The sequence below is a fragment of the Mobula birostris genome, chromosome 7 (genome assembly GCF_030028105.1).
Source record: "Mobula birostris isolate sMobBir1 chromosome 7, sMobBir1.hap1, whole genome shotgun sequence".
In the NCBI taxonomy this organism is placed as follows: Eukaryota; Metazoa; Chordata; class Chondrichthyes; order Myliobatiformes; family Myliobatidae; genus Mobula; species Mobula birostris.
Genome location: NC_092376.1, coordinates 74743490 through 74769186, shown reverse-complemented (window position 1 = coordinate 74769186; position 25697 = coordinate 74743490). Strand labels below are relative to the sequence as shown.

Sequence of the window (25697 nt, the reverse complement as noted above, 5' to 3'; positions counted from 1 at the left end):
GTAATGATGACCAATCAGCTGATTGGTAAGTATATAAAGGCCAAGCATTTGGAGGACTCATCACAAATTAACAGAGCACTGATGATGTCTCCTCTTATGGTGACAAATGTTTGCAAGTCATTCGTCAAAATCGGAGAACAACTCATCCCAAACATCAACCAGCTCAGCCACAGATTTTCCAAATTATTTCCAAAAAAACTAAATTCTGAAAATAGTGAAGGCCATACAAAAACAAAACCAAATTCATCACTGTAACTAACCAAGATAATGATAAATACCAAAATGAAACAACAGCTGTGGAACAATAATCTCTCATTAAGGTCTCTCTAAACAAGCCAGGATTACTAATGCAATCACTTTATAATGACCAAACTGCTTTGAGTATTGTGCCCCACCCACAAATATGATATACTGCATGAATGCAAACACTCCTTGGAGAGAAGGGTAGTTCATTCACGACACATTTTCCCATCATGAGTCAGACTCTACAATGGTAACAGAGCCTCATTAAACTTAACTTTAGAAATAAAATTGGAAGATAAAATTTTTCAAATACCACACAAAGTAACAAGAAAGTAATTTCCAGTGGGTCATGTCAGTGGCATCAAAATCACTGTGGCAAATCAAGTAGTTATAGCTTTAATTCGCAGAAAACAACTGTTTTTGTCCACACGTGGATAGAACTGGATATGCAGTGCTCAAAGGAATCTTCATGACAACGAAAAAAAAGATGAACTATGACAAGCAACAAGATGTTTTCCTGTTTGGGAAGTTTACTTCATATTAGATCATCTATCCCACCACAACATGTAGAGTAGTCACTGTCAGCATCAGCATGGTTTCCCACTTCTTCAATATCACTTGAGCAGTTCAAAGTTTGACCTTAAATTCAAAACATTACAAATTTCGCACAAAAGGTCATTAGGGTTGGAAATTCAAAATAAAACAGCTTAGTCCCCACATTCATCAATGCTGGGATCTTACCATTTGGTTTGTTAACAGTTAACAGATGTCAGCTCTCAAGAGACCTAATCTACTTGAGTTGACCTTCAACATTTCTTCAATCACAGCTTTCGAAAATAAAAATGAAGTAAATTACAGAGTAGCAGACCACCAACCACTCTCTTCCCCACCAATTCATGTCTTAAGAAACAAAAGGGCATCAAATACAAAACCTAGCAAATTCAAATCCATAATGTATTAACAGAAAATATCCCTAACACTTCCTGAATGATTATAACTCTAAAGAGGTGTTTGATAAGAGAAAAATGTTTTTTTAAAAAAACACAAGTCCCAATAGAACAAGATTGAAGTTGCGTTTATTTTAAATTAACAGGTATCTTTCACATAAATGAATTAAAAGAAAGTACTTCAAACGTTTCCATTGCTGAATAATTATAAGCAACAGTTCTGTAACACCCACACAACCTAATCATTGTTTTAAAGTGTTCCACTAGAGATCTCTCGTACATATTGGCTGGAATTTTTCAAGCCAACATCATCCGTTGCTTCACCGGCCCATATAACCCACAGCAGCACTGGGATTTCTGTGAATGCATATTGAAATGCAGAACTTCAAAAGCAGCAAGACTATGCAGTAGGCTACATGCTAATGTTAAATGCTTGCTTGCACTAAACACTTACGTAACAGACCCACCATTTAATACTGCAGTGGGTCGCATGAGGATCAAAGTGCATTTTCCCTTGGACTATTATGAAGAGATTCAGTTGAAAGAGCATCATGTAATTAAAAGGACTTTCTAGGTTAATGACTTAAAATACACTTACAAACCTTACAAGAGTTATCTTAATCACTTTAAGACCTACAGTAAATATTCTGAGCTTCAAAAGGGAATACAAGGAAGTGTTTTTTTCCATCGATAGAAGTACATAAAATTATGACAGCATCTATGGATAAAAGTGTCAAATGTGAGGGGGCATAGCTTTGCAAAGGGCAAAGCAAGTTTTCTTCTTTTTAAGTATACACACAGACAGTGGTAGCTGCTTAGAACATGCTGCGAGGTGAGGTGGTGGAAACAACAGATGAGAGAGGCATTTAGACAGACACAGGAATAAGTGGGGACAGAAGCAATATAGATCATGTTCACATAGATGGAAGTAGCTGAAATTGGCATCATGGTCAGTACAGACATTGTGGGCCAAAGACCTGAACCTGCACTGTACTTTTCTGTGTACCTTGGCAGAAAATTACAAGTCTTTTCATCAAACAATTCGTAACACTCAGCCATAAAGCTTAGGGGGTAAATGATGAAAATTTTGGTCACAATGAAAGGTTTAAAGTGCACCCTGACTGGGGGGAAAGAGCAGAGAGGAATGGCTAATGTAAATTCCAGAAATGGAAGAGTGCAGAAAGTTTGAAAAAAAACATAGAGCTGGAAGAAAGACAGTGACTGAAAAGCTATAACTCGGGCTAGTCATTCACTGATTCAATTTAAAATTGTACATCGTTACCATTTGACAAAGGAGAGATTGTCTAAAATATTCCCTAATGTTGATAGTTATTGTGATAGATGTAAAACTGAGACAGCTACACTGACACATATTTTGGTCTTGCTCTATACTGGAACAGTTCTGAAAGTCAGTTTTTTTTCGACAATTTCTAAAGCACTTAAAATTAATTTACAACAACAAATTAACTGTGCTTTTTGGAATAATTCCTCAAAATATCCATGGTATTTCTGTGTCTGACCAACATGCTATTGCATTTGTTACATTGATAGCTAGGAGGGCCATTTTGCTGAAGTGGAAGGATACATCAGCTCCCACTTTGTCACAGTGGTTCTCTCAAGTGATGCTATGTCTTAGTTAGAAGTCAAACCTTTGAACCTATGTTTGATTTTGAGAAAAGATGGGGTTAATTTGCTCGTTATTATCATTTGAGTTAATTGATGGATTCTCCACTATCAAATTGTAAATTTTTTGGTACTTCTTTTTTGCTGGTGGTTTGATGTTTATCTTCAGAAGCTTTATGTATGATGCACGGCTCTGGGGTTGAATACCTAATGGGACTTTTCTTTTTTCCCCATTTTTCTTGCTTAGTAGGGTTTTTTTTCCATCACAAAATTTTTTCAATCTTTATATAATGTTTTTTTTCTTGAGACATTGGAAGTGTTGTTTACTTCAATATACTCATGTTTATTTTGGAAAAAAAATAATTAAAAGATTTGAAAAGAAGAAAAGCTATAACTTGGGAGTGACTTCAAAATAATGCTCAAATTTCAAAACTGGAGTATTTATTAACCAAAAATCAAAGTCAATCTGCAGATAATGTGTGAATTAGAACACACCTAGCAGGCTCTGGATGACCTCAAGTGCAATGAGGATAAATCAAATGAGAACTGGGGGGTGGGGGGGGGTGCACTGGAATTGACCTCAGCTGTTCCACTCTTATGCACAAGCATTTGTTGCCTCTGGTTTAAGTACCAATAACAGTGAGAGTTTCTGGAAAAGGCCTTTGTATAATACACCCTTATCTATCCATACTAAACTCAGTTGTTTTTGGTGGCCATGCTTCCTGATACCATGGCTCTGAGCTCTGGAATTCCTCCCCCCCAAACATTCCGACTTCTATCCTATTCATCCTGAATCTCTCTAAAACTTCACAAACAAAAGAAAGTCTGCAGATGCTAGAAATCAGAGCAACACACACTAAATGCTGGAGGAACACAGCAGGCCAGGCAGCATCAATGGAAAAGAGTACAGTCGATGTTTTGGACCAAGGCCCTTCGACAGGACTGGGAAAAAAAGCTGAGTAGAGTTAAAAGGGGAGAGAGAAACACAAGGTGATAGGTGAAACCTGAAGGGGGAGGGATGAAGTAAAGAGCTGGGAGGTTGATAGGTGAAAGAGACAGAAGGCCATGGAAGAAAGAAAAGGCAGAGGAGCACCAGAGGGAGTCAATGGATGTGCAAGGCCATACCATCAGGTTGGAGGCTACCCAAACGGAATATAAGGTGTTGTTCCTCCAACTTTTTGTCTGCCGGAAAAAGCAGGAACTCCCAGTGGCCACCCATTTTAATTCTACTTCCCATTCTGATTTGTCTGTCCACAGCTCATCAATTGCTTGTTGCGATGAGGCCACACTTAGGTTGGAGGACAACACCTATCATCTTGTGTTCCTCTCTCCCCTCCCCCCACATTTTAAATCCACCCCTCAGCCTTTTTTCTCTCCAGTCCTGCCAAAGCGTCTCAGTCCAAAACGTCAACAATACTCTTTTCCATAGATGCTGCCTGGCCTGCTGAGTTCCCGCGGCATTTGGTTGCTTCTCTCTAAAAACTTCCTCGTTGAACAAGCTTTTGTCACCTATCACATCAGTTCTTAAATGGCTTATTTTGTTAAATTATATTTGTAGTAATTTCTGAAGTGCCTTTGGATTTGTATTCAGTTAAAGTTGCCATACTAACACAAGCCCTTGTTATTATCTAATTCTGCTTTTCTTCTACCCCATTCTATCTTAGTCTTGCTGATCGATTGCTTGTACAAAACTACACTGCAATAATACTTCAGAATTTTACATAAAATTGAAAATAGCTAAAATAATGTACACCAGCAGTAATAATAAATGATCTATTCATGTGTATATCTTAATTAAGAAAACCTACACAAATAAATCATTCTCAAAAATTAATGAGGTTAGAAACTAACTGAAAAGTAAAATTCTACCATCTTAGAAAAGGGTGATAGATAGGATCCAAGAACTACCTTGTTTAGATTAGCATGGACACAATCGCCCAAATTACCTTTGCTGCAAATTTCAATATTTAGAATTTTAATAACACAAAATTCTATAAATACATGTTCAGACTGAATAGTTTTTAAAAAATATACGCATATGGCCACTATTCTCCCATCAAACTATTGACAGGAAGTTTTATTCTCTCCCCGACACCTTCCTTTTCATTTGACTGCAAATTAAAGAAGGAGATCTCCAAAGAACTGAACAGCCATTTCTGTATTTTGGCAGGAAGCAAATGCAGGAAATCGTACTTAACAATCCATCTGTTGAAATGAGTGGACAAAAACTACTGCTCTATCACCCACACTATAGGAATGCAGAAATAACCACGAGCTTCCTAAAAGTAAAATATGTTGCTCGTGAGAAGATGGAAAAAATTAGCAAATAAAGAAGAAATTAGAATTATCCCAGGACTTAAGAGTCCCACATAAAAACAATCCATGTTTAACACGGCTTATAGAAGGACTTGGTACAGCAATGGAAGTCATGGACTCCAAGCATGGGATTACAATAGGTAAAATGCAATCATAATTCACCATCCCATTCCCACTCTGAATAACCTGTCTCTAGATTCCTAACACAGTTATAATCAGGACCAACACAGGTTTGTGGAATTGCACCTAATCTTCCTTCTGAGTGTGGTACAACCTCCCAGACTCAATGTGGAATTCTACGTCAACTAAGTCACCTTCTCCGTCTATCTTAACACTAGCTGCTTCTATCCATGACACTGGGTCGCTTTCGTCCCTCTGTTAGCATAATCCAACCTGTTGACACATCCATTAGCCCTGCATTTTGCAATGCTAATATCCCTTTATGTGTATGCTTACTCTCTAACTGCCCTCATCTCCTCAGTTTTTTACTCATTTTCTCTCTCTAATTCTCCCACCGACAAGTTCACAGCATAACATCAACAATTTATTACCACAACAACCCTGACCTCAGTTAAGAAACTTTTGACCAATCCATCCTTCCCTTTCCACCTGTGCAACTTAATAGTTTTTCCTCTCTTCCCCAGTTCTACTCAAAGATCTTCATCTTGAAATTCACTTTTTTTCCCTCCACTTTCCACAAATGCTTCTCAATTTGTTCACTTTTTCCAGCATTTTCTGTTTTTATACCTGATTACCAATTGCTGCTGGTCAATTAGGAATGGAAAGGACTCATTCCTGATTAGCTGTCAGTCTGTGTGTGCAGCAGGTGGCTGGAGAATCGACACATGAAAATAACCTGTTTGGCCTTGCCTGATACATCTATTGCCATTGCTATATGTTGTGTTATAGTATTAGTACTATAACATCAGGATGGTGGGGCGGAGATATGACTCTACCAAAAGGAGGTGTAAGACGTTCCCTCCCCCTGCTACTATCCAGGTCACCCCTGGGCAAGGTGCTGCACCTGCTTAGCCTCCCGATCAGGGTCACGTGAAGCTACAGGAACAGGTGGTGCATGGTCATATGAGCAGCTGGTGCATATCACAAGTCTGGTTATGTGACCACTGACACCAGGCAGGCAATCTCTGAAGAGTACTGATAGTGGCTGGGGTCACCCTTCTTGTAAAGACACTGCCCAGAAGAACACAATGGAAAACCATTACTGCCGAAAAAATTGCCAAAAGCAATCATGGTCAAGACTATGATCATCTACATCATACAACACGACATTTAACAAACGACTATAACACTATTACTAACAATATAGTGTTAGTACAGATGAGCCGGCTGGTGGCGTAGTGGCATCAGCGCTGGACTTCGGGGCAAGAGGTCCCAAGTTCGAATCCAGCTGGCTCCCTTGCACGCTCTCCATCAGAAATAGAAAACCTACAGCACAATACAGGCCCTTCGGCCCAAAGAGTTGTGCCAAACGTGTCCCTACCTTAGAAATTACTTGGCTTACCTATAGCCTTCTATTTCACTGAGCTCCATATACCTAACTAAAAGTCTCTTAAAAGACCCTATCGTATCCTCCTCAACCACCGTCGCTGGCAGCCCATTCCACACACTCACCACTCTCTGAGTAAAAAACTTACCCCTGACATCTCCTCTGTACCTACTCCCCAGCACCTTAAACCTGTGTCCTCTTGTGGCAACCATTTCAGCCCTGGGAAAAAGCCTCTGACTATCCACACGATCAATGCTTCTCATCATCTTGTACACCTCTATAAGGTCACCTCTCATCTTCCGTCGCTCCAAGGAGAAAAGGCCAAGTTCACTCAACCTATTCTCATAAGGCATGCTTCCCAATCCAGGCAACTTGCTTGTAAATTTCCTCTGCACCCTTTCTATGGCTTCCACATCCCTCCTGTAATGAAGCGACCAGAACTAAGCACAGTACTCCATGTGGGGTCTGACCAGGGTCCTATATAGCTGCAACATTAACTCTCGGCTCCTAACCATAGGCTTACCATAGGCTCCTAACTTCAATCCCATGATTGATGAAGGCCAATACACCGTACACCTTCTTAACCACAGAGTCAACCTGCGCAGCTGCTTTGAGTGCCTATGGACTCAGACCCCAAGATTCCTCTGATCCTCCACACTGCCAAGAGTCTTACCATTAATACTATATTCTGCTATATTTTACCTAGCAAAATGAACCACTTCACACTTACCTGGGTTGAACTCCATCTGCCACTTCTCAGCCCAGTTTTGCATCCTATCAATGCCCCACTGTAACCTCTAACAGCCCTCCACACTATCCACAACACCTCCAACCTTTGTGTCATCAGCAAATTTACTAACCCATCCCTCCACTTCCTCATCCAGATCATTTATAAAAGTCACTAAGCCTAAGGGTCCCAGAACAGATCCCTGAGGCACTCCACTAGTGACCGACCTCCATCCAGAATATGACCCGTCTACAACCACTTTTTGCCTTCTGTGGGCAAGCCAGTTCTGGATCCACAAAGCAATGTCCCCTTGGATCCCATGCCTCCTTAATTTCTCAACAAGCCTGGCATGGGGTACCTTATCAAGTGCCTTGCTGAAATCTATATACACTACATCTACTGCTCTTCCTTCATCAATGTGTTTAGTCACATCCTCAAAAAATTCAATCAAGCTCGTAAGGCATGACCTGCCCTTGACAAGGCCATGCTGACTACTCTTAATCATATTGTACCTCTCCAAATGTTCATAAATCCTGCCTCTCAGGACCTTCTCCATCAACTTACCAACCACAGGGCTATCTCTACTCCGTTTCTTGAGAAAAGGAACAACATCTACAACCCTCCAATCCTCCGGAACCTCTCCCATTCCCATTGATGATGCAAAGATCATCACCAGAGGCTCGGCAATCTTCTCCCTCGCCTCCCACAGTATCCTGGGGTACATCTCATCCGGTCCTGGTGACTTATCCAACTTGATGCTTTCCAAAAGCTCCAGCACATCCTCTTTCTTAACACATACATGCTCAAGCTTTTCAGTCTGCTGCGGGTCATCGTTACAATCACCAAGATCCTTTTCCATCGTGAATACTGAAGTAAAGTATTCATTGAGTACCTCTGCTATTTCCTCCGGTTCCATACACACTTTCCCACTGTCACACTTGATAGGTCCTATTCCTTCACATCTTATCCTCTTGCTCTTCACATACTAGTAGAATGCCTTGGAGTTTTCCTTAATCCTGCCTGCCAAGGCCTTCTCATGGCCCCTTCTGGCTCTCCTAATTTCCTTCTTAAGCTCCTTCCTATTAGCCTTATAATATTCTAGATCTCTAACATTACCTAGCTCTCTGAACCTTCTGTAAGCTTTTCTTTTCTTCTTGACTAGATTTATTACAGCCTTTGTACACCATGGTTCCTGTACCCTACCATTACTTCCCTGTCTCATTGGAACAAACCTATGCAGAACTCCACACAAATATTCCCTGAATATGTGCCACATTTCTTCTGTACTTTTCCCTGAGAACATCTGTTTCCAATTTAAACCTCCAATTTCCTGCCTGATAGCCTCATAATTCCCTTTACTCCAATTAAACGCTTTTCTGGCTTGTCTGTGCCTATCTCTCTCCAATGCTATTGTAAAGGAGATAGAATTATGATCACTATCTCCAAAATGCTCTCCCACTGAGAGATCTGACACCTGACCAGGTTCGTTTCCCAATACCAAATCAAGTACAGCCTCTCCTCTTGTAGGCTTATCTACATATTGTGTCAATTATCTACATATCGTGTTTTATTGGTATATTTTTCATCTAAGGGAACATATGGATGCTCGGGGAATAGAATTATCAGAAATATAATAAAATAGAAGAGCTGTAATTGTTACTTGGCTTCCAGTATTTGTTTTGACAATTCCTGGATTACTTGTTTTAATATACGAAAATAGTTTGAAATTACTTCTTCACTGCAAAGCTCAGGACTCCTCAGGAATGATCTCAACCATTTAGTTTAAACCTTAGGGGATGAGTAATAAAAACCATATAGAGTGCAGCCATTGACATTCATATCAATAGTTTATTAACTTTCTGTATCAGTTTTAGGTGAATATTATTTTTAAATGACTAAAATTGAAAATGTTTCTAAAATTCAATATATAAATATTTTTTTCCAAAAACAATTCATCTGATCCATTACTAACAAAATTATTGAGGTACAGTTTATCTGCTAATAGTTTCAGAAGGTAGAATCAATTGTATAGCTGGAAAAGAAAGGAAAATTTTAAACCTCCTTGAATTACAGCCAAACTACTTCAGTTTGAACTTTCTCTAGGCTTTGAGCGTTCAAATTAAAGGATCATGCCCTTTGCCACAAAACCAGTCACGTCCCAAGGCAAAACTGCAAGGTCTAGTGGCTGGTCAGGGCTCCAATCAGTACAAGACAAAGCATAAGCCACAAACCCCAACACCATCACACTCCCCATCTCCTGCTCCAACAATACCCATTTCCCAACCCCTTCCCAGAAAATCATTGCTCCAAAGAAATCGGTATCATTTTCATAGGCATGCTTCAATCAACTGTTGGTTAAAATGTATAAGGCATGGTTTATAAGTTTGCAGCAGATGATACATTGCACAGTGAACAGTAAAGAAGGATGTCAAAAATTACACGGGGAAGTTGATCAGCCAAGTATGTGGGCTGACCAATAGCAAATGGAGTTTAGTTCAAGTAAGTATAACCTGTTATATTTTGGAAAGTCAAATCCAAATAGGACAGGGAATGGCAGAGTCCTGGAAGGTGCTGGCAAAACTGAGGGACCTTGGAGTGCAAGTACAAGGTGTTCCCTAAAAGTGCAGCCACAGGAGACAGGGTGGTGAAAAAGGCTTTTGTCATGCTGACCATCATCAGTCACAGTACCGAACATAAAAGTTGGTAAGTTATACAGGACACTGGTGAGGGACCCAGTATTTTGTTCCATTTTGGTTGTCCTGGTATAGGAAAAATCTTAATACACTGTAAAGAATGCAGGGCTGCTGCTGGACTTAAGTGACTGACATATCGTCGTGGCTATCCCTCGAGGTTGAGGATGATGGCCTTCATTCTGTTGATCTATTTATGGGCTCTCAAGTGGCTTATGAGTCCAATCTTGGATTTGAAAGTTCTTCCGCATTCAGGACAGGTAGTTCCAGATGGCAGATTGAGCTTTGGTTGTTGCTGCCTCTCTTTCCATTTTCTTCTCTTTTCTTCTAATTCTGCACACCTGTTGGTTTCGAAAGTTGCTGTTCCTTCTCGGATGATGGCTTGCCAGAGTTTCCTGTCCTTGGCATTGGTTTCCCAATTGCTGATGTCGATGTTACATTTCTTCATGTTGGCTTTTAAGACGTCTTTGAATCTCTTCTGTTGTCCGCCTCTTTTACTGTTTGCCTTCTTTAAGCCGGCAGTAGAAGATTTGTTTCGGCAAACGTTCGTCTTGAAAGACTGACATATAGGGAGAAGGTTGACAGGCTGGGACTTCAGTGCTTTAGAGTGTAGCAGTCAGAGGTGATTTTATACAAGTGTATAAAGTCATAAAGGGCAAAAAAAGTGTAAATTCATCGTCTTTTACACAACTTTGGAGAATCAAAAATTAGAGGACATAAGTTTAAAAGAGGGGAAGGATTTAACTTTTGGGGTAATTTTTTTATGCACATGGTGACATATTTTTGGAATATGCTTCCAGGTGAAGTGGTTGAGGCAGGTCCAATAACAAAATTTAAAAGACAGTTGGTCATGTACATGGATTGAGAAGGTTGAGGAGATTATGGGCCAAATTCTGGTAAATGGAACTAGCTTAGATTAGGCATCTTGGTCAGTATTGACCAGCTGGGCCAAAGGGTTTGCTTTCATGCTGTTTTACTCTTATGTCTATGTCTAAGATCCCAATGCAGATTCTGGCAGAGTGTGGGTCAACAGAGTGGAGGCCTAGCATCACAAATTAATGTGCTCCTCTGTAATTGAGCCAGTCATCATATTCCAAACCTGGAAAGGTAATGAGTGGACAACATTTCACGAACGGGCACCACTAAAGCTGACAAATACTAAGGATCTTTTTCAGTGGTTTAAGGATGGTGGGTTTGGCTTCCCAATGCACAAATCTAATGGTGAAACCAAGCAGACTGTCTATTCATTCACCTGACAAAAATGCGGCACTATAAACTACAGCAAGCAATATTTCAGGAAGAGTTGTGTTGATAAGTTAATAAAGTGAATCTCAGGCAGGAAGTTACTTTTCAATCAACTCTGTTGAACTACAAGTGCTGCAGAACTGCTTTTGGAAACTCTTCCCTAAAATCCTTTGTGATCTACCTCTCTTCTTTAAAGCTGATTTTCTGATCATCCTGCTCTTTGCCTCACTATGCCAATATTATCCTAAACCTGTGTGGTCCAAAAACATTATCAAGGATATAGCCTTAGGTGATTATGCAGTAAGTGGAATAGGTATCCAAGATTTAGCTGCATGCTGGTCCAAGGCATTTGACAACAGGCTAGCAACTGTAGAATGTGCCAAATAATGGATAAAGAGAGTGTTTTAAAATACAGGGCGAATTCATGAAGTGTCAGCAGCTAAAGCAACATGGTTTGAGTTGAACGTGAATGGGCAGAGTCCGACAGACACTATTTTCCTGCGGCTCATTAACCTTCCTATGTTAAGTGCATTATGTTCCAAGTTAATATGCCTGCATCCAGATGCATTTATATTACAGGGAAATAATGTGCGGGGGATGGAGCATACTTCCTCAATGGCTCAATAATTGTGTAACATCATATGAGAAGATTGGCCCACTTTCACCAAGGTTTCCAGCTCTTGTGGAATTGTATTCCGGCAAGAGGCAATGCTTTAATTAAAACGTTTCAGAAGAGAGACAGGAGGTGTTTTCTGCCTTTTGTCAACAATAGCTCTAGGCAGTCAAACTAATAAAGTTGAGGTTTCTTCTACCTCTGTGTGCAATGAATCACTTCTGAAGAGTGGAATAGTGGGAAAAGTTGGGTAGAAAGCTTGTTGACACATAAGTTAACTAGTATGTAATAAGCAAAGGTATTATTTTCAAAATTAAGACTTACCAATATTTATTTCATCGTCAGTCTCTGCATCACCAATGCACTCAAACTGGAAATCCTGTAGTGACTGTGAAAACCTCTGAACTGCTGCGGACAAGTCTGAAAAGCAAATACAAAATACCAGATTTAAACATAATTCTCTAAAGCTAACATTTGAGTTTCTGTTTAAAAAAAGTAAGTCAAAATTTATAAGTTAATAATGCAACACAATTCTACAGACACTGCATTATAAGGCATCTGTTTTATAAGGGCAGGAATCATATAGCACAATTCAGTATTATTCTGTTGCAAAAAGAACGTTTTGTCCAATTAGGCCAAGAGTCCATTTGCTATTAAGCAATAACTGATATCAGCATTCAATTACTTTCAGGCTTTATTCACATTCCTTGCTCGGGCTTTCCAGTTACAACTGACCACTAAAGTAAATTAGAAGACTGCATGCATTCTTCTCTGCTGCAGTTTCAGTTGCTAAGTTATTAGCATGGTGCATGCATGCATACATTGCCTTTTGCACATACTTACTGGCAAAATCAGTATGTGAGTAATTTGTGTTTCTTTTTTAATTGCTTTATTTCCTCAATTATGAATTGCTAGATAATTGACAGGGAACTGCACATGTGGTCCAATTTTTTTGTACTGCACAAGTAAAGTCAGCAACTTCTATCTGACATCATCAAGGCCATCAGAGCAAGGTAAGATACTTTGCAATTTCTTGGTCCAGTTTTTGTTTTGAGTTTTACCACAGTATACATTCAAGGTGAAATGAATATGTCATAATGCGCTGAAACAAACTTCTGAATGGCAAGCATCTGTCAAGTAACCAACCAAAAAGCATAATCCTTCACAGAACATCTGGGAATAGTGAATAAGACATGCTTCAGTACACGTCAGTAACGAATCACTTTAAAGAGTCACCACAGAGCACAGGAGACCGTGAACCTCAGAAGGATATTTGCTGAAGATACTCCAAATCCAAGAGGACTGAGCATTGGTCTTGCGTTGAATGAATCCAATATAATATTTGTTTATTAGGACCCTCTTTGCTCTGGAATTAGTGTTAATTGGGGACCTGTCCACATTCTGTGCTGACATCAGAAAATGGTCATGCTTCTTGTGGTTCTTCATCCCAAATTTGCCGTTTCAACAGTCACATATAGTTCTAAAAAGCACCAGGACCCTCCAATGGTAGAGCCAGAGCCAGAGCCAGAGCCATCTACTGGAACTGCTGCAGTTTCACACTCCTCCACTGGACTTCACAGTTGTGCAGCATTCAATAACAACAATGCTAAGGCTACTCTTGGTATCTGGGGCAATTCTGGAGAACATCAAATTTGCAGAGATATTTCCCCAAAATCCAGGCCATCTTAATCACATCATTTGATCCAGGCCTGCAAGTAAGAGTTAAAAAAAGGTTTCAGAAACGGTCCCTGCAGCAGCACTTTAAAGTGAGACTGCCGTGGTGGGTGATACTGGAACTGGGATGAGGAGCGTGGAGTGCTACTGGACCTGCTCGTGCCTGTCTTACAACAGAAGCAGCATTTAAATTCCTAGCTTTAAATAATGCTGATGGCAAAGTTTAAAAAAAACATACTTTCAAAAACAAGTAATTACTTTTTTGACTGAACTCTTCAGGGCATAGCACTGCATGTCAAGAAGGTTCCCTCTGAGTCAAACAGTTACATAGGTGAACCCATAACCTTACCTTCTAAAATTTAAAGCCTGATAATGTTACATGACACTTTTAAAATTATACATCTCCAGCTCTATGATTTTGTAAAGTCTGCCATAATAACTAAACCATAAATGTAAACTACTTTATCCAATTCAATTCACAGAAAAATGAAATGATGCGTAAAAAAATTGGTTTTGAAGAGGTAATAAAAGAGGAAAAGAGAAAGTTTACGGAATTAATTATTTCCTTTAAATTTCCAATAACTACAATTAGACTCCAATGGTAAAAGTTAATTTTCAGTATCAGAGACATTTTGCACAATACAAGGCCTGCTGATCATTAAATAGATCCTTTACCTATTTATTTAATTCAATGAAGCATATCAAGTGGTGATTTTGAAACCTGGATGCTCTGTGAAAGCTGATAAATCTCACTGTTGGGAATCTTAAAATAAACTAAATGTAGTGCTACTGTACCGGGAGTATAAGCAAATCGGGGAATGTTACATGAACCATGGCACCAGACGAAAATTATAACAAAAAGAAAGTCATTCCAATGTCCAATTTAAATAAGAGGTCAATATATCTTTTTAGAAGTCAAAAGTGCACATGCTCTTTTAAAGAATTCCATGCATTGCTCCAAAAATATTTTGTGTACACATAATAAAAATGCAATTGAACTGCGTTGGATTGGACTGTAATCAACATTTGCAGCACAGTGTGAAGCCAAAGTAAGAGTTTTGTCACTCATTTAGTTCATAGTTGCTGTATAAATCTACATTTATCAGTTTTTGATCAATTAATTCCATTATATTTTTACGACAAACTTTTACTTGAGCACCTACAGACTCCTCTATAAAATAGCCATTAGTTGAGAACATTCCTGAAGATTTCACCAAATGACTTCTGGTCAAAATACTCAACAAAAGAACTTTTCTAAATTGAAACATACAATTTTTTTTAACTGAACAGGCAATGACTTATTTTCCCAAATGATCCTTGATATTTCTACAGGACGTCTCATAGTGGTGGTGCCCAGCAAGTTAACCTTCCGGAAATCCATTCAACCTTGGAGGCTGAAAGTTACACTATAAAAGCAGGAATAAACAAACCTCTTTTCATCAATAAAATAAATAACCTGTATTTTGCTCTTTCAAGAACCATGCATAAATACTGTAGTTCTGGATAAAATACAACTACGATTTTATGGAGATAATTTTTAAAACTTGTAATTTAGAACATCAAGTGGTTGATAAAATATTTTAAATATGTCTTACCCTAAATACACAATCTACTACAGTCATGATTAGACAAAACTAAATCAGTTTCCCATGCATAGTTCAAAATATCTCTTCATATGTACCAATCTGCTGTTATTTACATTCAATGTTTATATTTGTTGTCTTTGTTATACTGAAGTCATTTTTCCCATGCATATGTTTTTACTTAGCATAAAAAGTAAAGCTAATATTAAAATCCCAATGGAATATAAAGCTTTCAACAGAATCCGAGGATCATAAATATTTTACTTCAGCCTCTTGACAATTCTCAATGCAGTATGATTTAAGGCACATACTGAACAAATATTAAAAGTCTAGCATGAAACCTTCTGCAATTCATCTTGAGGAAGCGGTAACTGCTTACCCTAAAGTCAGCCCCTACCAAAATCATTCTGGTGCAATACGCTACATCTATTCTAATTCAAACATGAACAAAATGAGATATTGCTTAGAGCTGGGTTTCACAAATCAGCTCTCCCACATGAACACAATCAGAATAAAAGGCAAAAACTTTGGTCAAATTTACTGCATCATATACTCTGGCTGCTATTCCAGAGGAGTCAACCCTGAACTTGGACTTCATTGAGCAGGTTTAAGTAACTTGAAAACAACCCTTGCTGAGCAAACTTTTCCTTGGTTTGCACCTCACCCAACTTAAATAACAACCTATCTTTGTTTCAGCATCTGATAAAGAATATATCTGAACTAAATAATCAAATTAAACACGGTTGATTTATTCTATTTCCTAAACTCTTAATCTGTTCCACATTTACAAAATTTGCTTGTGCTTTCTCTTCATATTTACGGCTGGACAACTGTCACCAAATACTTTAGCTCAGAACACAAAGCACATACATTAAAATAAAGGCAAAAGTTTATTCTGCCTTCCTCGTTCCTATTCAGTCATGCCCTGCTCCAGATCTATTCAGACTTTACGTTCCAAGAGGCATGAGTCACCGTGATTCTGAATAAGTGCCAGAAATCATAGCTATATGCAACTTGACTACATCAAAGTCCATTCTGCAGTCTGTAAGCATTAGGAGAGTCAGTGCACCAAGCCTAAGCAGTTTGTCAATTATTTCCAATTTTCAGGCTGATTGGACTTTCGACAATAGAAATGTGAACCATCATTTTAATGTACGCCCTCTTTAATAACTGCTGGCAGAATTCAGTCTTATGTCAGTGGAATCTTCCAAGCATCAAACCACAATAACTTCTAATTATATACCTTGCTAACTTTCATGGGGACTAGGGAAGAAAAGGAGGATACAAGTATTTAATCCAATGATTAGAAGATGCATGGGTGTCATCTCAAATGAAGGATCAAAAATTACATTGAGATTAATAAAGTGCATATGGCAGTGAATCAATAGGAGAGGGAGGAAGGATAAGCATATAATTCAACACAAGAAGAAAGAAAGAAAGACGAGCTTTATTTGCCACATGTACATTGAAAGATGAAATCATACAGTGAAATATGCCATTCTTTGCATCAAATTAAATAAGCGAAGATTGTGACGGGGAGCCCGCAAGTGTTGCCACGGTTCCAGTGACAACACAGAACTACTCCTAACAATGCATCTTTGGAATGTGGGAGGGAACCTGAGCACCCGGAGGAAAGCCACCCAGTCACAGGGAGGACGTACTAACTTCTTATAGGCAGCGTCAAGAATTGAACCCCAACTGGTTCTCACTAGCACTGTGAAGGGGTGCAGTAAGTGCTACGCTATCATGCTGCTCTACAAGGAGTAAATAAGTTATCCAACATTGGATAAATCATTGATTTTGGATAAATCACTTATTGATCCTTGGTAAATAATTTCAAATATAATTAAATTTTCTTTTTCTTAAAAGTGATTTCAAAATTAAATATAGAAGCTGATAGATATATATATTTATCTTCCAAGAATTATTGCTACTTGAGTTAGTTAGCTACATAGAACAGTCCATGTTCCAAGCCTTCAGTGGTTGGACTTATCAAGAACGATGACGAGACAGAGCATAGAGAGGAAGTGGAGCGACTGGTGGATTGGTGTGAGAACAACCAAATGTGGAGAAGACCAAGGGAATCATTGTGGACTTCAAGAAGGTGCAGATAACCATCCTCCTCTGCGATTACATGGCTCCTCCGTTGAGAGAGTTAAGTACACCAAGTTCCTGAGAGTTCATATCAAGGATGACCTCACCTGGTCCCTTAATATCACCTCCCTGAAGAAGACAGAGCAGCATCTCCACCTCCTAAGACTGAGGCAAGCGAGGCACCAACACCGCACCGCCCCCCCCCCCCCACCCCCATGTGAACTGCATTTTACAGCAGCACCATTGAAAGCTTCCTGGCAAGTTGCATCCCCACCTGGTATGGGAGCAGTCGAGCATCGGACCAGAAGTTCCTACAAAGGACCATGAGAACAGCTGAGAGGATCATACAGGTCTCCCTGCCATCCACTGGGAACATTTATCAGGAGCGCTTTTTGACGCAGACACGAGAGAATCTGCAGATGCTGGAAATTCAAGCAACACACACAAGAAGTGCTGGTGAACGCAGCAGGTCTGACCTGCTGCGTTCACCAGCATTTTTTGTGTGATTCCCTTTTTTTGAGTTTCTTCTTCACCTCTGCTGCAACTGTTCCCTTTCTAGGACATCAGGGATGTCTTCTTTCTTCAAAGAACAGGGTTTCCCTTACTCCACTATTGATGCTGCCCCCACCCGCATCTCCTCCATTTCCTGAACATCTGTACTCACCCCATCTTCCCATCACATTAACAGTGATAGAGTTCCTCTTGTCCTTACCTACCACCCCATGAGCCTCCGCATCCCACACATCGTCATCCTCCACAACCTCCGCCATCTCCAAAGCAATCCTCCAACTAAACATACATTTACCTCCGCACCCCACCTCCACTTTCCACAAGGATCGCTTCCCCCCCCCCGTGATTCTCTTGTCCATTCGTCCCTCCTGACACTCATCACTGCAAACAGCCAAAGAGCTACAGCTGCCCGTTCACCACCTCCTTCACCTTCGTTCATGGCCCCATGCAGTCCTTCCAGGTGAGGTGATACTTCATCTGCGAATCTGCTGGGTTGTCTGTAGTCCAGTGCTCCCAGTATGGCCTCTTCTACATTTGTGAGACCGCTAAATTGCCGGGCCACTTCGTCAAGTACCTCTACTCCACCTGCCAAAAGCAGAACTTCCCGGTGGCCAAACATTTTAATTCTACTTTCCACTCCCATTCTGACATGTCGATCCATGGCCTGCTCTTGTGCCAAATTGTTGACTATTTCTCCTTCTATTGTTTCCCTGATGCAATTACAAAGAAGGCAAGACAGCATGATATTGCATTAGGAGTTTGAGGAGACTTGGTATGTCACCAAAGATTCTTGCAAATTTCTACAGATGTTCTGTGGAGAGCTTTCTAACTGGCTGCATCACCATCTGGTATGGGGTGAGGGATGGGGGGGGCGTTACTGCACAGGGTCAAAAGAAGCTGCAGAAAGTTGTGGAGTCAGTCATCGGCACTAGCCTCTGTAGTTGCATCCAGGGCATCTTCACGGAGCAAGGCCTCAAAAAGACGCACCCATCATTAAGGACCCCCATACACACATATATACTGTACATATACGTATCTATACACATATATACAGTTGCAAGAAAAAGTTTGTGAACCCTTCGCAATTACCTAGTTTTCTGCACTAATTACTAATAAAATGTGGTCAGTGACAACAGATCTAACTTTGATTCACTGATATCCTCAACATCTGTCTCACTTTTATTGAGTGACTGAGCCTCCATCTCTCTTGGGTAAAGAATTCCAATACATGTTATGTGCAAAGCTGGGCAAAGATACGGTAAGATCTGCTCATCTCTGCTCTCACACCCAAACCGCTTATTTTGACCATGCCGAAGGGTCTGGGCCCGAAACACGATGACACTTTTCCCCATAGATGCTACCTGACCTGATGAGTTCCTCCAGCATTTTGCGTGTGTTATTTTGAGCAGGGTTCTGGTTCTGGTTCTGGACACTTCAGCCAATGAAACATTTTCATAAGAACGTTGTGGATTTTGTCTGGACGACGATTCTTCAAAACTCAATACTTAAGGCCCAATCTGCTTCATCTTTTTTGTGCTACAAACATGCCATCCCAGAAATCAGTCTGGTTAGACATTGCTTCATTCCCTCTGCAAATATATCCTTCTTTGAATAGTTAGGTCATATCTGTAAATAATTTTCCAGACGTTTTCTTTTAAACCACGGCCTTTAGTAAATGGATCGCAACATCTCTATGGTTGTACTCAAATTCTCTTCCAATAAAGGCTAACAAATTTACCATTAATTTCCCGTACTGGCGTTTTAACTTGCATGGGAACTTTCAGTGATTCATTCAGGTTACTTTGAACTCCAGCACTTTCAATTTCTCACTGGACCTTGTATTTTTTTTCTGATAAAGTGATTACACCAATTATGTTCATATTGTTTTCTATTTGCCATGTTCTCACATCCCTACAGCCCCCTCACTGCCAGCAACCGATACAAATACATTACACTTGAATCTTTCATCCAAATTACTCACATAATCTCCTGTTTTAAATCAATCCACTGGTCACAGCTTCTATGCATTCTGTCCAGTAATCAATCCTTAATCCAACCAATAACTGGGATTATTACAGAAGGGACTTCATTAAAGGCCTCCTCAAAATCCAACTGGATTCATCAACTAGTTTGTCCTCATTTATTCTGCTATTTCTTTTTATAAATCCATGCTAACTCTGCCAAATTCCCACTCTATTTTCCAAGTGCCCAATTACTATTTCCTTAATAATAGTTTCCAGCCAATTTTCTCATTCATTGGTATCAGGCTAATTAGTAAGTACTTCTCCATTCTGTCTGTACCTTCTTTCTTAAACAGTGTTTTATTGTCTAACTTTCAATCTATGGGAACCATTCTGGAATACATGGAACTTTCCAATTCTCATTTTTAATAATGCTCATAGCTTTGAATTTCCCCTTTGTCCTGAATCTAATTTCAAGAGGCTCTCCGTCTTCTTCTGCGAACAGACACAAAATATTTGTTTAATTTCTCTGCTCCACTCCAGAAATTAATTTTTCCTGATTTAATCTATAAAAGACTCATGTTAACTTTGGCTCAGCTTTTCCTTTTTGTATGGCTTTTGCAGAAGAGTTACCTGTGTTTTCATGTACCATCTTAGAACAGTTTTCTTATTCTATATATTTTACTCTCAATTGGGTTCGGAATGTTATTGTTTACTTCAATTGTTTGCATGATTTGTGTTTTTTTCTTGTATCGGGTGTTGGTCTTTTTTTTTCTTTAATCGGATTCCTTCAGGTTTCTTGCTTTGTGACTGCCTGTAAGCAAACAAATCTCAAGGTTGTATAATTTATACATTCTTTGATAATAAACGTTGTTTGAATCCTACCTGTTATTCTTATCAATGCCTTAATCCTTTGCTGCCAATTTTTTCTTCTAGTCCACAGGCTTACTGCTGCCTTTTAACAACATTAAAAGGCTCTAATATTATCCTTAACATTTATTATTATTTAACTTTGTCTCAAAGGGTCAGATACAACTTGTAAACTACATACATATTCTTTAAATGTCAGTCACTGCTTGCAACAGTCTTACCTTTGTATGCAGCTTCCCAATCTACTATCACCAACACAAGTTCATAATTTGCACTATTTAGGATTAAATTGAAACACTTCCATCTTAAAGTTTTATATTACATGATCACTGTTCATTACATACTACAGGATCAATAATTGCCTGTGCTCTCAATGATGGGAAAAGACAATCAGTGGTGAAAAATGTAAACCCTTTCTTCCTTTTTTCCATCATAAACAATGTAAACAACCTCTCCATCAAATAACAAACTACAAACATTTGCTCTGAAAGATTCAGCAAAGTAATGCAGATGCAAAATCCTGAATAGCTTTAGCATATAACAAACACATTCCAATTTATGAAGCTCATAACCAACTGTAAAGATCTAAATAAGTTACTTTTTAAACTGTGGCCTTAGAGTAACATAGTCTAACTTGTATATTAACTGCACTCCCACTTGGGATTTCAGCAATTATGAAATAATATTAACAAAATAACAATGAGCCAGATGTTCTTAGACCCAGCTAGCCTCCCACTGTCCCACCACCCACACTCATCTGGTCTGAATATGCACACAAGACCAACCTCAATGGGTCATCGCTTACTGGAATAAAAGCTTAAAATGATCAACTATTCAGTGGGTTAGGCAGTATCTACAGAAAAGGAAACAAGGGTTTTTTCACTTGAAGTTGAAATGATAATTTAGTTTCCTTTTCCAAGATGACCTCTGACCCTGTTAAATATTTCCAGCTATTTTTCCTGGGTTTTTTTATATTGTAGACTTCCAGTACCTGCAACACTTTGATTTCCCTCCACATACTCAAGTCAGGCAGCAAGACGGTGGTGATTAGGTCTCAAGTGGCATAACGCTGGGTCCCAAAACCTAAAATGTTCTGATAGGTTTTGACACAGCCAAAGCTGCAATCTGATCTTTGTTTCTTGTAGAAACCACTAAGAATGTTAACTTATTTCAAATGTCTCTACAAGTCAGGGGAAAAAATGAAAATCATAAGATAAACAGAAAATTAGTAAAATCTCATAAAACACTGCAAAATAATTTTTACATTTGAGAAGTTAACTCCTAATCTATAATCCAAGATTCCTTGAAATTTAAATGGATTTGGCACTAGACTGGAGAGACAATTCCCCTGTGAGAATTCTGTAAAACCTCAGTAAGAGCGGGCTCCACTGCGTGGAGTTAAAAGGAAGAGTGTGGCAACAGATGTGGTTCCACACATCATTCAATAAATCCCAGACATGCAGATGATCCATGCAAATTTTTGCTGGAAGAACTGAGTGCCAATAGATCTCTTTGAATCAGCCAAGAACAGACAGATGGGCTTGCTCACTAATGTCCGTATGTTCTGTCCATCTCATTTCAGCAACAGAATCAATTATGCCTCAGTCAATAACTTTCTCACCTCTGTTAAGTTTAATAAAGGCACTGAAAGATACAAATCTTATTTAATTATGTTACATCTAATTGAATCATTGTAATGTCCATGAAGGATGTGATTGTGCTGGAGAGATTAGCCAGCATATTGCCCAAATAAGTTGTTTTGCCCAGCATGAAGCAGGGGAAACCTGAAATAAATATTATGGGAAGCATGGGCAGAATAGATAATCAAAATTTTCTCCCGTGGTAGGGATATAAAAAAAACATGATATCTTAAAGAAGATCTGAAAGCCAAGTTTTTGTTTAGAAAAGTATTTGGTATCTGGAACAAGTTGCCTGAGGAAGTGGTAGAATCAGATGCAATTACTTTTAAGAGGCATTTAGAAATAATTAAATAGGAAAAGAAACATGCCCATTGCTGCCTATGTGAGTATATGGGATTACTGTGGTTGGGCAAAATGGCTGACATTAACATGAAGGACTCTATTAATACTGCAGACTGCAGAAAGCGAGTGAGGCATTAGCATTAGGAGGGATCGGCACATGCAGGCCACGGGTCGGCAGTGAAGGAGTAGTAAAATTGGTGGACCTGGAGAAATGCCAACGGAAGTTTGGTGGGATCTACTCTTGGGGCAGGTCCTTCCCAATTCAAATGTGTGTGAAAACACTCAGCAAATTAGGCAGTGTTTGTGGAAAGAGAAAAAAAAAGAGCATTCTTGCTTCATCAGAGATCATTCATCACAACCAGCAGAGTTTTTTTCCCCCAAAGTGTACAACCCTAGAACAGAAGTGGATAGAATTCAGCAGCAAATGGCAGATTCCGAAATACTGAAGTAAAATCAAAAGCTCTGAATTATAAATGCAAACACGAGGAATTCTGCAGATGCTGGAAATTCAAGCAACACACATCAGAGTTGCTGGTGAACGCAGCAGGCCAGGCAGCATCTCTAGGAAGAGTACCTCACCTCTTCCTAAAGATGCTGCCTGGCCTGCTGTGTTCACCAGCAACTCTGATGTATGTTGTCTGAATTATAAACACTATTTCTTTCCACAGATGTTGTCTGACGCACTGAGTGCTTCAAAAATTTTGTTTTTATTGAAGATTTAAGTTTTCTGCAAATTACAAAGGCCTTAATCATTTCTGATTTTAAAAATACTTTTAAAATAAAATAAAGCACAATCATTTATTACTTTTGTTTTTGTGTGTTTGTCTATTAAATACTTTTAAAATGGTATCTAGTAGTGATCTTACACCTACAGATGTATAATTCACGCAAGGAAAGCATGAGAATTAGGCTGATGTAGCCAAGTTATGGAGTAGAACCATCAAAATATTTAATACTATAATTAAAAAATGTAAAAGAAGTTCTGTTTGCATCAAAGACAATCTGCACTTTAGAGCTATCTTTCAAATAAATTTGACTGGATTACTATTTGCTTACCCAACAGATAATTGACCTTAGAGTTTCTTTCAAAGAACTACTAAATTTTGAAGAAAAAGAAAATTTACCCTTGCAATTACTTTTACTGCACTTAAAACAGGTGCATCATTCTTTTACAACAGAATTCTACACCAAAATACTTGGGCCCAGCTCCAGAAATTTAATTGAGCAAGTTTTGTTTTTATAAAAAGTGCCTTCAAAAAGTATTCAGTCCCCACAATTACTTTCACATTTTACTGTCTCATTTACTAAATTTAAAATATATTGAAGTAGGATTTTTGAGCTAAGTACAAAATATTGTGTATCATGTCAAATCAAAAGAAAATTTCTAAAACCTGCCAACAATTTACTAAAACTTAAAAACCAAAATTGTGAGGCTGAGAACATATTCATCCCCTTTGTAATTAATATGCTAACTTTCCTCAGATGCAATACTGTATATTACCTTACCAACCTCCCAATTTGTTGATGCAGAAAGTTGGAGGATTAAATACCCCTCTTTCTGACAGTATGGAAGATTTTCAACAGACCAAACCAAAATGAAGACAGAGAAGCATTTAAGACAAGCCAGGGAAATGGTAACAGAGAAACACAAATCTGCGGAAGGGTACAAGACCATCTCAAAGGCTCTGAACATACCCCGGAGCTCAGTGCAGTCCATTATGAAAGTGGAAAAATATGAAACCACAGTCACACTGCCTAGGTCAGACCGCCCCTCTAAACTCTGTCGTTGGAGAAGAATGGCAAATGTAAGAGAGACTACTGGTACGCCAACTGTCACTCTGAGTGAGCTGCAGAATTCAAAGTCAGTGGTTACAACTGGAGATGAAGTTCATGGCTCCACAATCTCTAAGGTCTTGCACAAAAAGGGTATTTATGCAAGAGTGGCTAAAACAAAAATATATTCTTACCTCAAAAGACTTTGCAAAGTGTCACTTAGAAGATACTGTCAGGATGTGGAAGGTGGTCTTGTGGTCGGATGAGACCAAAGTGGAACCTTTTGGCCTCAACACTAAGCAATATATGTACAACTATTCTAATACTGCACATCAGTCAGGTACCATAATCCCTACTGCAAAGTATGGTGGAGATAGCATCATGATATGGGGATGCTTTTCAGTAGCAAGGATTGGAAATCTGGGCAGGATTGATGGAAAGATGAATGCTGCTAAACAGATCCAGGATAATAACCTGCTAGCCTCTGCCAGAATGCTTAAACTCATCTCTCAGCAGGACAACAGCCAAGACACAATGTCAGAGCAACCATGGAGTGGCTTCAAATGAAGAAAATTGACGTCTTTGAGCGGCCCAGTCAGCGTCCTGATCTTAACCTGATGAAACAGCACTGACAAGACGTCAAGATTGCTCTCCATCACTGCTTTCCAACTAACCTGGCAAAATTGCTCAAGCTATGCAAGGAGGAATGGGAAAATCTTACTCCATCACGTTATGCAAAGCTAATAGAGAGACTTCTCTATCAAGACTAAAGGCTGTGAGAGGTGGATCAACTAAGTACGGAGCAAAGGGGGATGAATACTCTTGAACTGCTGACATTTCAGTTTTTGAATTTTTAGTTTTTCCATGTTTTACCATTTTCAATGTTTTTCGGGCTTTAATGTGAAAAAAGGGCATGTGATCCACAAGTATAAATTCTCAGTTAAACTGATCAAAATCCCTGGTTGTAATCCTCATTTATGTGAACAAAATGTTGGGCTGAATACTTTTACAAGGCCCCATACACACATGATCTACACAAATAAACCAAGGTGCAAATTTGATGACAGGATTTTCCTGCCTCAGATTCCAACTTTAGTTTTTTCTTCCATTCCTGTGACGAGTCTGCGTAAGAATGACACTTGACATGCATGAATGACACTGAACGGCAGATCAACGATAAATAGAAACCCAAAAGCCTGCAGATGCAGGAGTCTGAAGCAAAGGAAAGTTACTGGAAACTCAACAGGCCAGGTATCATCAGTGGCCGGAAATGGAAAGTGAACAATTCAGGTCTTGTCATACACACCTTTCCAAACTCTCCCCCAGTTCTGCCTCATTG

The 25697-nt window shown here is 39.2% G+C and overlaps 1 protein-coding gene across 2 annotated transcripts in view; it reads right to left on the bottom strand.

The window, feature by feature from the left end:
* The window catches only part of arhgap42a (Rho GTPase activating protein 42a), a 304678-nt gene that overhangs the window by 180687 nt on the left and 98294 nt on the right, over nt 1-25697 (bottom strand). For both annotated transcript variants that reach the window (XM_072263438.1, XM_072263439.1), the window contains exon 2: nt 12236-12331. In XM_072263438.1, coding sequence (XP_072119539.1) covers nt 12236-12331 — 96 coding nt within the window. The remainder of the gene's footprint in view (nt 1-12235; nt 12332-25697) is intronic.